At 36.3% G+C, this 14,414-nt stretch overlaps 1 protein-coding gene across 7 annotated transcripts in view; it reads right to left on the minus strand.

The window, feature by feature from the left end:
• The window catches only part of CHN1 (chimerin 1), a 139,286-nt gene that overhangs the window by 33,511 nt on the left and 91,361 nt on the right, over positions 1–14,414 (minus strand). For 4 of the 7 annotated variants that reach the window (XM_021714796.1, XM_021714794.1, XM_021714795.1 and 1 more), the window contains exon 1: positions 11,575–12,409. The exons of 1 other annotated variant lie outside the window; for it this stretch is intronic. In XM_021714796.1, coding sequence (XP_021570471.1) covers positions 11,575–11,826 — 252 coding nt within the window. In that variant the 5' untranslated portion in view covers positions 11,827–12,409. Of the gene's footprint in view, positions 1–11,012; positions 11,098–11,574; positions 12,410–14,414 lie in introns of those variants that run through there. 2 more of the 7 variants (XM_008062644.2, XM_021714793.1) reach the window with 2 other exon arrangements.

A 14,414-nucleotide genomic window follows, 5' to 3' on the forward strand; every position in this document is an offset into this window, starting at 1 on the left:
CCTCAATCTACTGGGCTCAGGTGATCCTTCCGCCTCAGTCTTCTAAGTAGCTGGAACTACAGGCACACGCTACCACGCCCGGCTAACTTTTTGAATTATTGTTGAGATGAGGTCTCGCCAAGTTGTCTGGGCTGGTCTTGAATTTGTGAGCTCAGGCAGTCCTCTCACCTCAGTCTCCCAAAGTGCTGGTATTACAGTGTGAGCCACTGTGCCTGGCCTGATTTTCAAATTTAATTCTGTTGTGGTAAGAAGATATACTTCATATGATGCAATAATTTACATTTACTGATAGAGTCCTGTGTCACTCAACAATGGGGACATCTTTGAGTAATATGTCATTAAGGCAAACATTTTTACAATGTATTTACTCAAATCTAGATGAAATAAGTTGCCCAGGCAGATCTTGAACCCGTGGGCTTAGGCAATCCACTCACCTCAGCCTCCCACGGCGTGGGATTATAGGCTAAGCCACTGAGCCCGGCTGACAGATTTTTAAAAAATTTTCATTTAGTATTTGAAGATGTCATTTCCATTGTCTTGGCACAGTTTCTGATGAGAACTTCGCTGCCATTTAAAATTCATCTGTATATAATGTATGTCTCCCCCAACTGCTTTTAAAAAAACTATAAGATATATAAGAATATCAGTGGAAAAAGAAAATAATTTGTTTTAAGTTGACATATTTGTCCTACACAAAATAACCTTTAAAGACATTAAACAGTAGTATAAAATCATTTTTTCCTATCCTTTTTAAAATTTACATTGTACTCCTATGTTTAAGTATGCACACTTAAGATCTTATAAAACCATAAACACATTATGAAACTGAAATCTGAAAATAAAATTTGAGAGAAACCAAATGTAGATTTCATTTCTAGATATTAGAGACAGCCTATACATTATGTGAGGGATGAACAACTATATCTTTCAGACTGAGGCACAGTACAGATGCTCCTAGACTTACTAACTATGGGGTTATGCTGCTACAAATCCATCAGAAATTGAAAATACCATAAGATAAAAATGTGTTTTATACTTACGATATTTTCAAATTATAATGGGTTTATCTGGGTGTAACTGAATCCTAAATTAAGGAGAATACTGAATGCATAATGCTTTCATAACATCATAAAGTCAAAAAATGACAAACCAAACCATTGTAGGGCAGGGACCATCTGCACCACTTTAAGATGAAAACTGTTTTTTTCCCCTAACCTGATTTTGATGACGATGTGACTTGGAATTGTTTTCTCCATTTTTTTTCCTGTTTAGTGTTTACTGCACTTTTTGAATCTGTGAGTTTTCATCCAATTTATAAAATTTTTGGTCATTATTGTTTTAAATATTTGTTTTGTCTCCTGATCTCCCATCACTGTTCTTTCTGTAACTTGAATTACACTTATTTAGTCTGCTTGATATTATCCTATTGGTCACTGGTGTTATGTTCATCTTTTTTTTCCCCTTTTTAAAAACTGTCCGTCATTTTGGATATTTTCTATTGCTGTATTTTCTGGTTTACTAATCTTTTCTTCTGTGATGCCTAATATGCTGTTAACACAATCCAGTGTATTTTTCATTTCAGATATATTTTTCATCTCTAGAGAATCAATTTGTATTCTTTTGAACAACTTCCATTTATTTCCTCACTGCAGCCTTTAGTTTGTTAATTTTGGTCACACTACTAAGATGATACCCTCTTGAGGATTCTTAGCCAATGCTCCATGTGTTATAATGTCTTTCCACTCCTATACTGGTAGGCAAAATGATTCCCAGCTTTCAGTGAGTTTAAACCACTGTTCAGTCTATTGCTTTCTCGTTGTTTCCTGAAAACAATCTGAATCACAAAAAGAACAGTGGTGGGAGACCAGGAAACAGAACACTTATTTAAAGCAGTATTATAATAACCAAAAATTTCTGGTTGTTTTCCAACAGTTTCCTCTGACGCACAAGTCATCAGCAAGATTCAAGAAGACTTCTGCAGATCTCCAGAGTGCTCTACCCGAAGCACTCCACCTACACAACTGCTGCTTTGCTTCTCTAAACTCTTTGTCCTCAACTGGGGTAGACCACTTAGACTTTTCTTGGACTCTCCCTCCATGTGCTGTGGTCTGGAAACTGCCTCCAGACGGTAAGCTAGAGAGAGCGTAAGAATCATTTTGTGTTCCTTCAGTTATCACAGTCCTAGTCTACCTATTGATCAATGCCTGACTGCAGTTTTAAATATTTTTGGGGGGGTTTGCTGGTTGTTTAAGATGGGAAGGCAAATCTAGTTCTTTTACCAGGGCCAAAAGTAGAAATTCAGTTTATATTCTTGGTTCCTCTGGTCTGGGTTTTCATGTGGGCTTGAACCAGTGACACCTCTAGCCTTCAGTCTGTACACATGTAAAATGACATTTACTTATTCAGTAATTCTCAAAGTCTTTTATACAGACTGAACTGCTTCAGGATTCTTCTGTTATTCATGTTCAATGAGCATATCTCACCCAGGAAAGTGTTACATTAACAATGTTGTATTCAATAGGTTGTACACTAGGATCTTGCAACTGGTGATTTCATTTGTCATTTAACATTGTAGAAGGCATTCTTCATTTTCTTAGCACACAATAAATGTTTTATCTTTAGCTAACAGTTCTTAATCCATGTGAATACTATGGAGCTGACCCCATTCCCAGTTACAGGGACAGTATATGACCTGGATCTAAGTTAATCAGCACATTCCATTCTCCTGATTAGAGCTACTGGTACAGAGATAGGCATATAATTGGTATGGGTGTGCGTGTGTACGTGTGTGTGTGTGTGTGTGTGTGTGTATGAATGACTGCCAGGCCTAGAACTGTTGTTCAAACAATCTCTAGAATCTGAAAGGACACAGAAGTGGAGCCTCTATCAGCCATCCTGTCACCAAAGAGAGCTTAGAAATAAAGACAGAGTTGGGAGACAGGGCTCTGGTATCATTTTAAGCACCTGGGTCAAAGGACATCTTCAATTACTACTGGACTTACTGGACTTTTCCTACTATGTGATACAATAACTTCCCCTTTTGCCTCAGCCAGTGTGGATTTGGCTTTCTGACATCTGTGATGGAAAGTCTCCCAACTGTTCCATCAAATGGTAAATATATTCATGGATTAAACACACACACACACACACACACACACACACACACACACACACACTCTGAAGTAATACAACTGTAGAGTAATGAGCTGTAACAGCAACCATCAAAGTAAACTAACATGCCTCCTAGAGATAGATTTCTCCTTATGAACGAGGGCATGTGTACCAGGTAGAGAGCAAAAACAGAGGTCAGGGTTGTGTCACAAGTAGGAGATGGAGATCCAAACAAAGGTAGTTCTAAAAAAAGAAAAAGTGAATACGATGTTTTAGGCCCAGTTTAAACAAATCTATTCACAGGGTTGCCAAAATACCATCTCAATACAACAGACTAGAGTATATCACCTAATGTGACAAGAAGGCAAGAACAGATATATCCTTTTCATTTTCATGTCTTGATAATACCTTAAAAGACACACCAGTTCTACTTTTTTCTCCCAAAGAACATAAAAATATAGAAAATAAGCAATTGATGATACAGTGTTCTTTAATAGCTGGGCTACTGGCCTTTTCCTTTGTAGCTTTCCTATTTTGCAGCCAGAAGAATCTTAAGATAATTTAAGAAAAGGGATCGAAAAACCTGAAAAAAAAATCTATTGGTACGATGCTTATCAAAAAAATAATTTATAGTGGTTTCTCAGCTACCAACAGTTCTTCTGTGGCAAAGATATTTTAAAAAGAAAAACCATTTTTGGCATGGATTCTCTTCATTTATTTTTTAACTTATATTTCACTTCCTTGGGTGAATATACATGCCTCTTTTTCTTCTCTCTACCCCTTGGGCTCTCTGATGAAGGCAATGATACTTCTGTGTCATTTATCATTACATAACAAATGATGAATGCATGCATTCTTTAGGTACATGCTTTGATCATCTTATTAACATCATGGTAAGGCTCACTCCTAATAAGACTCTGTCCTCTGGGGAATATTGATATAGTGGGTCACAAAAAAGATAAAGTAAAATTTGTCAGAGAAACAAGGTTTGACAAGTAGAGATGTAAAATATTACACATGTATTTCTCCTACTATCTTACAAAATAAGCAAAACAGAGTAAGATCCAATCTTCAGTGAAATTTGGAAGGGGCAAATGAATATATGATAGAAAAGACTACAAAAAGGGCCTCCAAAGTACCAATATGTCCCAAATGTAGGAAAACCTACATTTTCCTAGGAAGGTTAGAATTATTCGGAAGGTTACATTATTGTGTGGACACATTAAGAGATCAGAATTCTAGAAGAGGTGACTTCTAAAAATATTAATTCATTTTAATTGATAAACATTATATTTATCATGTACATGATGTTTTGAATTATATATACATTGTGGAATGGCTAAATCCAACTAATCAACATAAGCATTACCTCTCACACATCATTTTTTGGGGTGAGAACACAAAGTCTTCTCTTGGAGATTTTCAAGAACATGGTACTTTGTTATTAACTATAGGAGGTGACTTTTAAAAACTGTTCTTCCTATGGGTTAATATCATTAAAGCAAATGTGGTATGTACACACAATAAAGTATTTATTCAGACTTTAAAATGAGATTTTGCCCATAGGTGACAACATGGATGGATCTGGAGGACATGATGTTATGTGAAATAAGCCAGTCACAGAAGGACAAATATTGCATTATTCTAATATGTGGTATCTAAAATAGTCAAACTCATGGAAACAGAGAGTGGTTGTCTGGGCTGGGGGGTAGGAAGAAATGGGGAGTTGCTGTTCAGCATGTGTGAAGTTTCAGTTATACAACATGAATAAGTTCTAGAAATCTACTGTAGAGCACTGTGACTTTAGTTAACAATTCTGTGTTGCGCACTTAAAGATTTAAGAGGGCAGATCTCATGTTAAGTGTTCTTATCACAAATAAATCTCTCCCTAAAATTTGAACTATTTTCTAATATTTCAAATTACACTTTGCATACTCACTTCTGCTACCAAACAGTTTCAGGTAGAGATGTCACTTTAGATAACAACTACTTAATATTATATTTGTGCATGGAATTTAAAACCATGAGGAATATGGCATTATTATAAACATATGACACATAAAATTAAAGGTATTTTAATTGCCAGTGTTTGTACATCAAACCATTCTTACATTCTCCTTATCCTTCTCAATGTATTGGCATTTGCTTTCTTTTCAGTTAATCTGAGTACGTCCAGAGGTCAAGGATCCTTTCCCATGCCCAACAGAGTGGTATGCACATAACAGTTGCCTTGAGGGACCAGTAGTGGGGAAATGGAACACACATCCTCGAGGAAAGTTTAAGTAGTCTTGCTTCAGACTAGAGAAATACTGCAGTTAAGATGTTCCAACACTGTTAATGAGCTTTTTTTTCTTTAAAAAGATTTAGTTAGTATGTTCACCACTAACTTACCACACATGTATTAAAAGAGACAATCTTTTCTGGACCCATATGGACATGGTAGGAACTTCTAAAGATCAAGAGGCTGGAGAGGGTGTTTTCAAGACATGCCTTCCCCAATCAAAACATTTAAAAAATAATATAGCAGAGGGCTGTGCATGGTGGCTTAAGCCCATATTCCCAGTATTTTGGGAGGTCAAGGTGAGAGGACTGCCTGAGCTCAGAGGTTCAAGGCCAGTCTGGGCAACTTGGTGAGACCTCATCTCTAAAAAAAAAAATTAGCATGTGCCTGTAGTTCTAGCTACTTGGAAGGTTGAAGCAGAAGGATCACCTGAGCCCAGCAGGTCAAGGCCGCGGTGGCTGTGAGCATGCCACTGTACTCCAGCCTGGTTGACAGAGTGAGACTACAACTCAAAAAAACATATCTATATAAAGTAATATAGTCGAAAACTTGAATGGAAGAAAATGAAAACATATTGTTAAGTAATTTTACAAAAGGTAATTTGTAACAGCGAAGCAGTATAATTAAGTAAGAGAGAAGCAAAATTTTAGAACGTGGGAAAGAAAGATTATGAAACATCTTGAGAATAAAGGGTCATGGTCTGTGAGAATAACAGATCATGAGTTTCTCTTGAATTAAGCATAACAATTTAAATTTTCTACATCCATAAGATGGCTATGAAGAATTATATGCAACTATGTGCAAACCAACAAGAACCTTGTAAAATGTTTCATTTTAGATTACTAATGGCAGGCAGTAACCTTTCCAACAATCTTAATGATCTAGATTTGCATGCAAAGTGGCATAACCAGTTCTCCAGCCAGCATGACATAATGTAAGAAGGACAGGCAGGCTGAGGCTGAGGATCCGGTGTGAGGGACAGTGCAGGGGCCTGGATGGAAGTGCACTCAGGCTTTGAGGTCCCTCTCACCAGCAGCATAGGCAGAAGTAAAAGCAGAGGAGCATCTGTCTGGCATTTCTGGCTTCTGCAGCATCAAATAAGTACAACCAGACAGCAACAGAAACACAAGGTTCACAGGAACGGTACAGACGATGTTGTCCAACCTCCTAGTTTCTCTTCAGCCCTCTCCATGTGTGACTGCCCTAGGCAGATAGAACCCACGTTATGTACTGATCGTGATTATTTTCGTCTTCTCTTGCAAGTGGCCCACATTTAGAATTGGGGGAAGAATGCATGTGTGCATGCATATGACAGAAAAATATATAATTCCTTTAATCTCTTAGTTGGAGAAAAACACTGTTTATTCCTTTAAAATGTTTCTGTTGGACACTCCATATTCACATCCATAGGAGAAGCAACGATGAGTGACATTCCTGCAGAAGCTTAGTGAGACATTCCAGGCTGTAATTTCCGTTTTGTCATATTACATTTACCTTTATTTATATTACTATTCAAAACAATATTCAGATTCCTGAGCATTTAAAATGTGTACACAGATTCTGTAGTAAAATATCAGATGACATACTTTGAGTTTTTTTTTCCATTTTAAAAACACAAATCTGATTAAAAGAAAACGTAACAATACAGATCTTAAGATCAGCAGAAGAATCTGTTTTTGTGTTGACATTTCCTGCTGTCATGAGAAGAGGTTTCAAAGTAACAATAACAACAAAAGGGCCCCCACTTCCCGTGTCATACCTTTACTCATTCAACAAATGCTTCTTGAGCATCTGCTGGGTACAGGCATTTTATAAGACATGGGGAAAGGGGATGGAAGGGGAATTAAGGGAGGGAAGGTAGTGCTGTGAAAGTTGGTGGGGATAATTCACTGTTGTTAATATAACCTGTTTTTAAAAAAATTCTTTCATATATAGTTCATTTTAGTTCCTTTTCAAATCAACATATTGAACATTTGTCTCTATATGAACTTTAATACAATTTTAATAATTAAAAAGAATATGTATAATAAATCGAATACTTCTCAATATGGTATAATTCAATCAGAGAACTTAAGAGTTGTAAGAGAAATCTTAGATCATGTAGTTTAACTCCACAGTTCACATCAAAAATATTTTTATTTGTTGGTTCATTTTGCATTTATCCTCAAATGTGAATCAAATGAAAAGATGAGAGAGGAACTGTGTTTGCCAGTGTCCTTGGAAGGAAAGGGAAGACCACTACTAGCAGGAGTGCTGGCCATGGCTACACTTCAGTTCATCAAACAGCAGAATGCCCAGTCTGTTGGCCAGAATTGTTGGGTTCACTATTACTCCTTTTTCCCAGTAGGTCCTGAATCAATAATTGTATTAAATAATTTAAGGCTCATGATACAGTGTTCTTTTAATTACAGTATCGATTTATGTTTCAGGATTCATCATTTACATATTATCTTGGCAACATCAAATCTATTATTATTATAGCTTACATCTGTCATTTATATGCAGAAGGCAAGTACCTGAAACTAAAATCAACCACTCACCACTTCCAGAACACCTTAAAAAAGAACTAAACTTATAATTTCAAGTAACTACTCACTAGAATTCTTAATGTTTTTTGATTACTTAATTTGCCTAAGTAGCCTGAATTGCTATTATTGTAATATTATATCTAACCTGGACTTTGTTTTATAGAGCTATTTGAATTAAGTAACATACCGAATGAAACATTTAACAGTTTGATTTGGAAGGAGTAAAAGAAGTAGAGGACTTCACTATATTCTGTAGTGCATGAAAAATGCAACTGCTGTTATGTAACATCTAACTCTGCCTGGGGCTAGGAAAGAAGCTAGAGCTTTCTTCAGCACCCACAATTAAGCTAAGGTTCTCAATCATATCTGATCTCTGCAACTGGGCACAAGAAAAAGGATTCAGATAAACTCTTAAGTATAAATAATTTTTTTTGGTATGGATTCAGAAAAAATACCCACTTAGGGTAATTTGTACTAACAAAAATAGTGGCTACAACGTACCTACCTGTACCAGGAACTCAATTTTTCTGATATAGAAACAGGTTTAGAGAGATACAGCAATCTGCCCAAGGCATATCACAAGTAGACTCCTGAGGGCAAAGGCTGGGTCTTATTTACCATTCTATCCAGAAAGCCTCAGGATGTAGGCCGCAGTCATTGCTGGTGGGGTGCCTGTGTTTTACTTTTAACCTTAGAGGTTTTTCGTTTTGATTCTTTCTCTCTCTCTCTGTTGTATATTTGGATGGGGATAGTTCTTTAAATTAGAGGCTGATCCAGAGGACAGTTAAACTCATTTTCACTCTAAAGCATGTTGATAACTTATATTGCAATAGTTTTTAAAGGATGTTGTACATTTATCTGTAAAATGATAACCTCCTTAGCAGATAAAACTGTCCTTCTTGTGATAGATTCTTTATCAAAGCCTCATAAGTAACAACAGAAAAAGAGACTGTGTTGCGTAACACAACAAAATGGAAGCCTTTTGGTTTTATTCTACTAAAAAAATACCCCCCAAAACAATAAAACTCAAGAAACAAACACCTGCCTATAGTCCGGTGTTAGGTCCAGGTGATTTGTTTTGCTTTCACCTTGGTGAGTGCTTTTACCAAAGGTATAAGGCTCTCTTGGCTTCATCCCTGAAATAAGATTTGACAGCTGTTCACCACCACAGAGCAGTATTACATAACAAGGCAGCTCAAGAAGCAAAAAGAAAACCATATTGAAATGAGGCTTTGGTAAGTGGGCTCGTGGTTAGACAGCATACACTCTTACCACCACAGAAAACGGTCAGTGGCAAGGACACGTGAATGATTATCATCATGGAAATGCTCAGGGTTTTCCCTACAATAAATCTCTGAACTATGCATACTGTACATATACATACATGTGCATCACAAGCAGCAACCTTCTAGGTGAGTGTGTGTGTGGGAGAGAATTGTTCCTGCCACAGAGTTCAAATTCTTTTTGGGATCTTCTCAGAAGTCAAGTATGACTTTCCCCACTTCTTTCTTTTCTCTTTATAATGTCACCCATGGAAACATTTTAAAAAATAACAAAACATAATTTCAATGGTAAGAGTCAATTCTGAGACTGATGACCTTATTAGCAACTCTAAAAAATATGTAATGCAACTCACTGTTTTAAAGAGCTCTTTCTTGTGCATAAATACTTTTTTTAAGAGCAAGCCCAAGCTGGTTTTAATTTTTTTAGCTCCAAAGAAGGAAGAAGCCTTTTACTTTTTATGGGCTTTTTAAAAAACAAGTATCTTTAAAACAGTTTAGATACCAAGGTAAGAGTCACAATTGATCCCAGATTCAGCACTTTTTGGCTGTATAGAATTTGTTTATTGAAGCCATGTGTTAAACTGAAGTTAAGAAATAATTGGAAGATTCAAACAAGGAAAAATAGATAATTTGCTTATTTATGCAAATCCTTGAACAGACTTTTAATTTTGTTTGCTTTTAATCAATATTGATAAAAAGCATGTACAATGAACTTGACTTAGCACTCAAATGGCATTCTTAATAGGTCAATCTGTTTCTGCTGAATGAATCAGAGTATCTCTCTGTAGATATAGTTTAAAATCTCAGCCATTTCTAAATAGCACGCATATGAATTATTGCTTAGTAACCTAAATGGTTATTTTTGTGACCTAACTTTATATTTGGAAAAGGATTTATTTGGGGTCATGTTCCTGATAAAAATGCTGTAAAACCAGGTTGTATATTATGCAAGAAAAAACTGAGGCCTAGTAACCTGCATGTATTATTTAGGGTCATAAATGGAAGCTATGGTTAAAACTGGATGCACATATGATATTTGTTTTTTAACAGGTATTTAATCTACTAAATTGTCTCAATTTCATTCTAAATTAAAAGTACTGGTTGAAAAGTAAGGTCCTTAGAGGAAGGAGGTCCTTAGAGGAAGAGGAAGAAGAAAATGCCATTTAGTTTACCTTGAAATATCAGCAGTCTTTACATAGCCCATATATTTTTGGAATGTTTTATTAAGTGATTTCTCTTTTATCCCTAAATAGTCTGAACATCATAAATATCTATTCTTCACTATGGAACATGCAGAGTATACTGAGAGCTCAGTATTCAGCATTTGAGTAAAATAAATACTGGTGTTAAGAATCAGGATGAATTACACATTTGGAATGAAGTTATATAGTACAGAGCCTGGCGCATTCTATGTGCTGAATAAATACTGAATTGATTAATTAATTAATAAAAGATAGGGGTTTATGGCTTTATCACCTTCTGAAATCAAATTATTCTTCTCTAACATAAAACTTAATGATATTTTGTTGAAACTAAGAATATTCATTTCTCAGGAACAGCATCATAAAGTTGTCTAACTATTGGGAAGATACTATAGAAATGCCAGTGCATCCACCTATTAAATGTAACGGTGTCTCCTTATGCACGACCTCATATTGTTTATTCTCTAAATTAGATTGCAAAGGGCAGAACAGAACTTCAAGAGCCACATACCGCTTGAATCAACACATATCATCCTGATGAAATAAGATTCAAGTACAGTTGATAAACCACATTAACACAATAGTTAAAAACTAAATGCACAGACACAAGGTGAAAGCAAATACTCAAAAAGTGAAGAGAAGGTGCCAGTGTCGGCAGCATCAACAGTCCCATAGTAGCCTTCCTCATTTCATCATGGTCAGTTCATTAACAGAGGAGAAAAGACAGAAACTATGGGAAATGCAGACCATCTGCTCAATCCAGATGCAACAGCACATGGTTCCTATATTCAAAGCTTTTTACCAGAAACAGAGATAAGATCTAATCCTCTCATAAAATATCCAACAAAGGTATTGTGAGACATCATAAATAAAAATAATGTCAAAATCATTATTAAATGATACCTTTTAAATATTAGGCAAGACTTTTACCAGTGAGTACACATTGGTTAAACAGAGTATTAAAACAGCATTGAAGAAAATGGGGTTGGCTTTATTCAGCAACTACTTAAATAAAATCAGGCTTAAGACATCTCAATCCTTAAACAGCAAGATCATTTTAGTCAAGTCATCCTAGTTTTTAAAAGACATCAGAAGATATTCCTTTAGTATCATATACTTCCAGTAATGTGCATTTCTCATAAGAAAAAGCTAAAAACGAATATTCTTACCTTGAAATTGTGAACCTTTTCATATTTTGGAATTTGCTCGTTTTCTTTCAGAGTTGCTCTTCTAACAAGTGATGTCAACTGCGAATAAGCAAAGAGTTTCAGAGGTTGCCAGATTGTCACAGACGCCTTTGGAGAACCCAGTTTCATTCCCAAGGCTGCTATCAATAAATCTTGCTGCCGGCCCTCTTGTTTTGATTTGTGAACTGCAGCTTTATTAGTTTTCCTCCCCGACCAAGACTCTTTGGATGGCATTTTGGAATTTACAGGAAAGAAAGAAAACCTATACTGGTCTGTTCAGCTACCACATGAGCACTCTGCCAGGCAGCACAGAGCCCTAACCTACGGAGAGCTGCAGAGAAACACCACGGAGAGGTGGAGGAGGAGGATGAAGCACTTCTTAGACAGAGGTCGACTAACCAGGCAAATTCTTCTTTCTTCCTTTTTTCTTAAAGGGATCTATATTTAAGCTTCTAAAAACTTGAGTCTGAACAGAAAGAAGAAGAATCGATGCTAACACACAAAACACTCAGCATCTCTCTTTATCCCTTTTTAAAAGCCATGCAATTTTGACAAATGATACATTTCTAAAAGCTTTTTTCTCTATTCAATATATTCATGTCCATTCTGAATGAAAAATGCCTACATACTGCCTGCAATCAGTTTCTAGCTACAGACAGCCTGTGAAACCCCTAGCAGAGAGGGTGGGGGAGGGGAGGGATTTGTCAGGGAAGACTGGATTAGACTGGCCACCGTAAGAGGGGAGATAACCAATGAAAATCAAGCAACAGTATTTAAGTACTGTATTCCTCAACTCACTCACTCTGTTTCCCCCTCCTCCCATGTAAGATTTTCTTGCTGGCTCAAGGCAAAAAAAAAAAAAATCAGTGGGAAGGTAATGAGCAATGAATGAGTCATGCATTATTACAAAATGGAATTTTTTAACCTATTAAAAGCAGAGGAAAATTAACATACAGCACTTGATTTTAAAAAGATTGCACCACTGCTAGATAAATTATTAAAGGATGATCTGGAACATTTGCACATTATAGACTGAGGTTAGTTAACTAAAACCCAATTTTATTAAAGATGAGCAAAAACTGATAAGCATTTTGACAAAAAAGGAGTTTAACCTGGTATCATATTATTTTCATGCAGAACAAGGAGCACACACACAACACTGCTAATACCTCGGAGTGGTCAGTTTTGTCTCCATCCTATGAGTAGTTCTGTTGTGGGCTACACTTGGAAAGATGAAAGTATTGCTTCAATTCTCTAGCCTTGGCATATTTTATTCAGAGAGTTTGAGGCCAGGTCATAGTGGTAGCAAGTTGGGAAGAATTCCTTATTTGCACAGGTCCCAGCTCTGGTGTAACTGTTTACAGGACCCTAGGATGTTTGTTTCCTGATGTAGACAGAGGTGCTGCAGGGTTGCGGGGTGAGAGACCCAGCACAGCTCGATGCAGCTTCTGTATCTACATTCTTCACTAAGGTGTTACAGGAGGCTTAAGCTTCCCACTTGAGTTCCCTAACCCCTTCCATCTGTTTCCTCATGCTATAGCAACTAAGTTTAATCCATTATGATGCTAATGTTATATGTATCCAAAGAGTCTAAAACTCTACATTTAAATGGATTCAGTACAGTTGCTAGTGTAAACAATTTATCTCAGATTTCAACTTATGGACTTTTCAGCAACTTGGATGCATTCAGAGTCTATAATACTCAGTGATCTATCACAGAAGTAAAGAACTGAGTACCACATGTTCTCACTCATAAGCAGATCCTGAACGTTGACCATAATACTCTAAGAAAGAGATTGGCAGTAGCTGGAAATTGCCAGGAGAGGTGGGGCGGCAGGAGGGATATAACATCAATAAGGGACCTGATCTCAACCTAGGCAAAGTGGAGACCAAAAAAAGGAACCCCAAACTTTACATCTACGATAACCACTTGTATACCTAATCCTGAATGTACACGACATCTTTAAAATAAAATAAAAAATTATCTCAGATTTCATAATCTACAGGGGTAAGTGCCCAATGCATATTCTAATTTAATTAGGGCATGAAGTGGTCCTTAAGTTATGCTAGATAACTGAAATAATGAATGATTGATTTTCTAAACATCCCTAAATTATTTTAATTAACTTGAGTCTATAGTTCCTTTTATTCTTTTAAAGACATTTCTAAGTAAATAAAAGGCAGAAGCTAATATTTACATCTACAGATATTTCAATTTCACAAATTTATACCCTTAGAGTATAAGGTATAAATGCTTCCATTATAAGAGGAAATGCAATGGACAAAAGTTACCTCCCCTAACTAAATTACTCTTTGGTTTAGACATATTGTGTCACAGGATGACTAAAACTATAAAGGCCAACCAACTCTTTAGACATGTACAGCCTAAAGTTTAATCAATTCTCAGCAGGCACCAAAAAAAAAAAAAAAGAGATTCCAAAGGCAAACTTAACAGTAAATTCTTTTTCTCAACAATGTTTAACATCACATTACTAAGTTAAATAAGTAAACAATCACCCAAGTAGCACTTCGTTCCTGAGTATTTTTGATCTAGGTCCTATGTTCCAGATCGCGCCCTGTCCTTCAGCTACAGTAACTAATAGCTATCCACAAAATTCACGGCCAGGTGAAAGTGTACATTTTGTTACAGAGAGGTAAGGTCTACTGTGAACTCTGCAGAGGTGTACTGTCTTTCCTGAGTGTTCATTCTACTTAATCAAGAAATACTAGATTAACTGCAATTTGGGCAGCTACCTAGGGCAGATAGAAAACAACAGCTTGGAATGAAAAAGACTTAGCTTCTCTAAATGGCTAAGGGTTTC

This window comes from Carlito syrichta, unplaced genomic scaffold, assembly GCF_000164805.1.
Source record: "Carlito syrichta isolate Samal-C Ts95f unplaced genomic scaffold, Tarsius_syrichta-2.0.1 Scaffold305785, whole genome shotgun sequence".
NCBI classification, from domain to species: domain Eukaryota; kingdom Metazoa; phylum Chordata; class Mammalia; order Primates; family Tarsiidae; genus Carlito; species Carlito syrichta.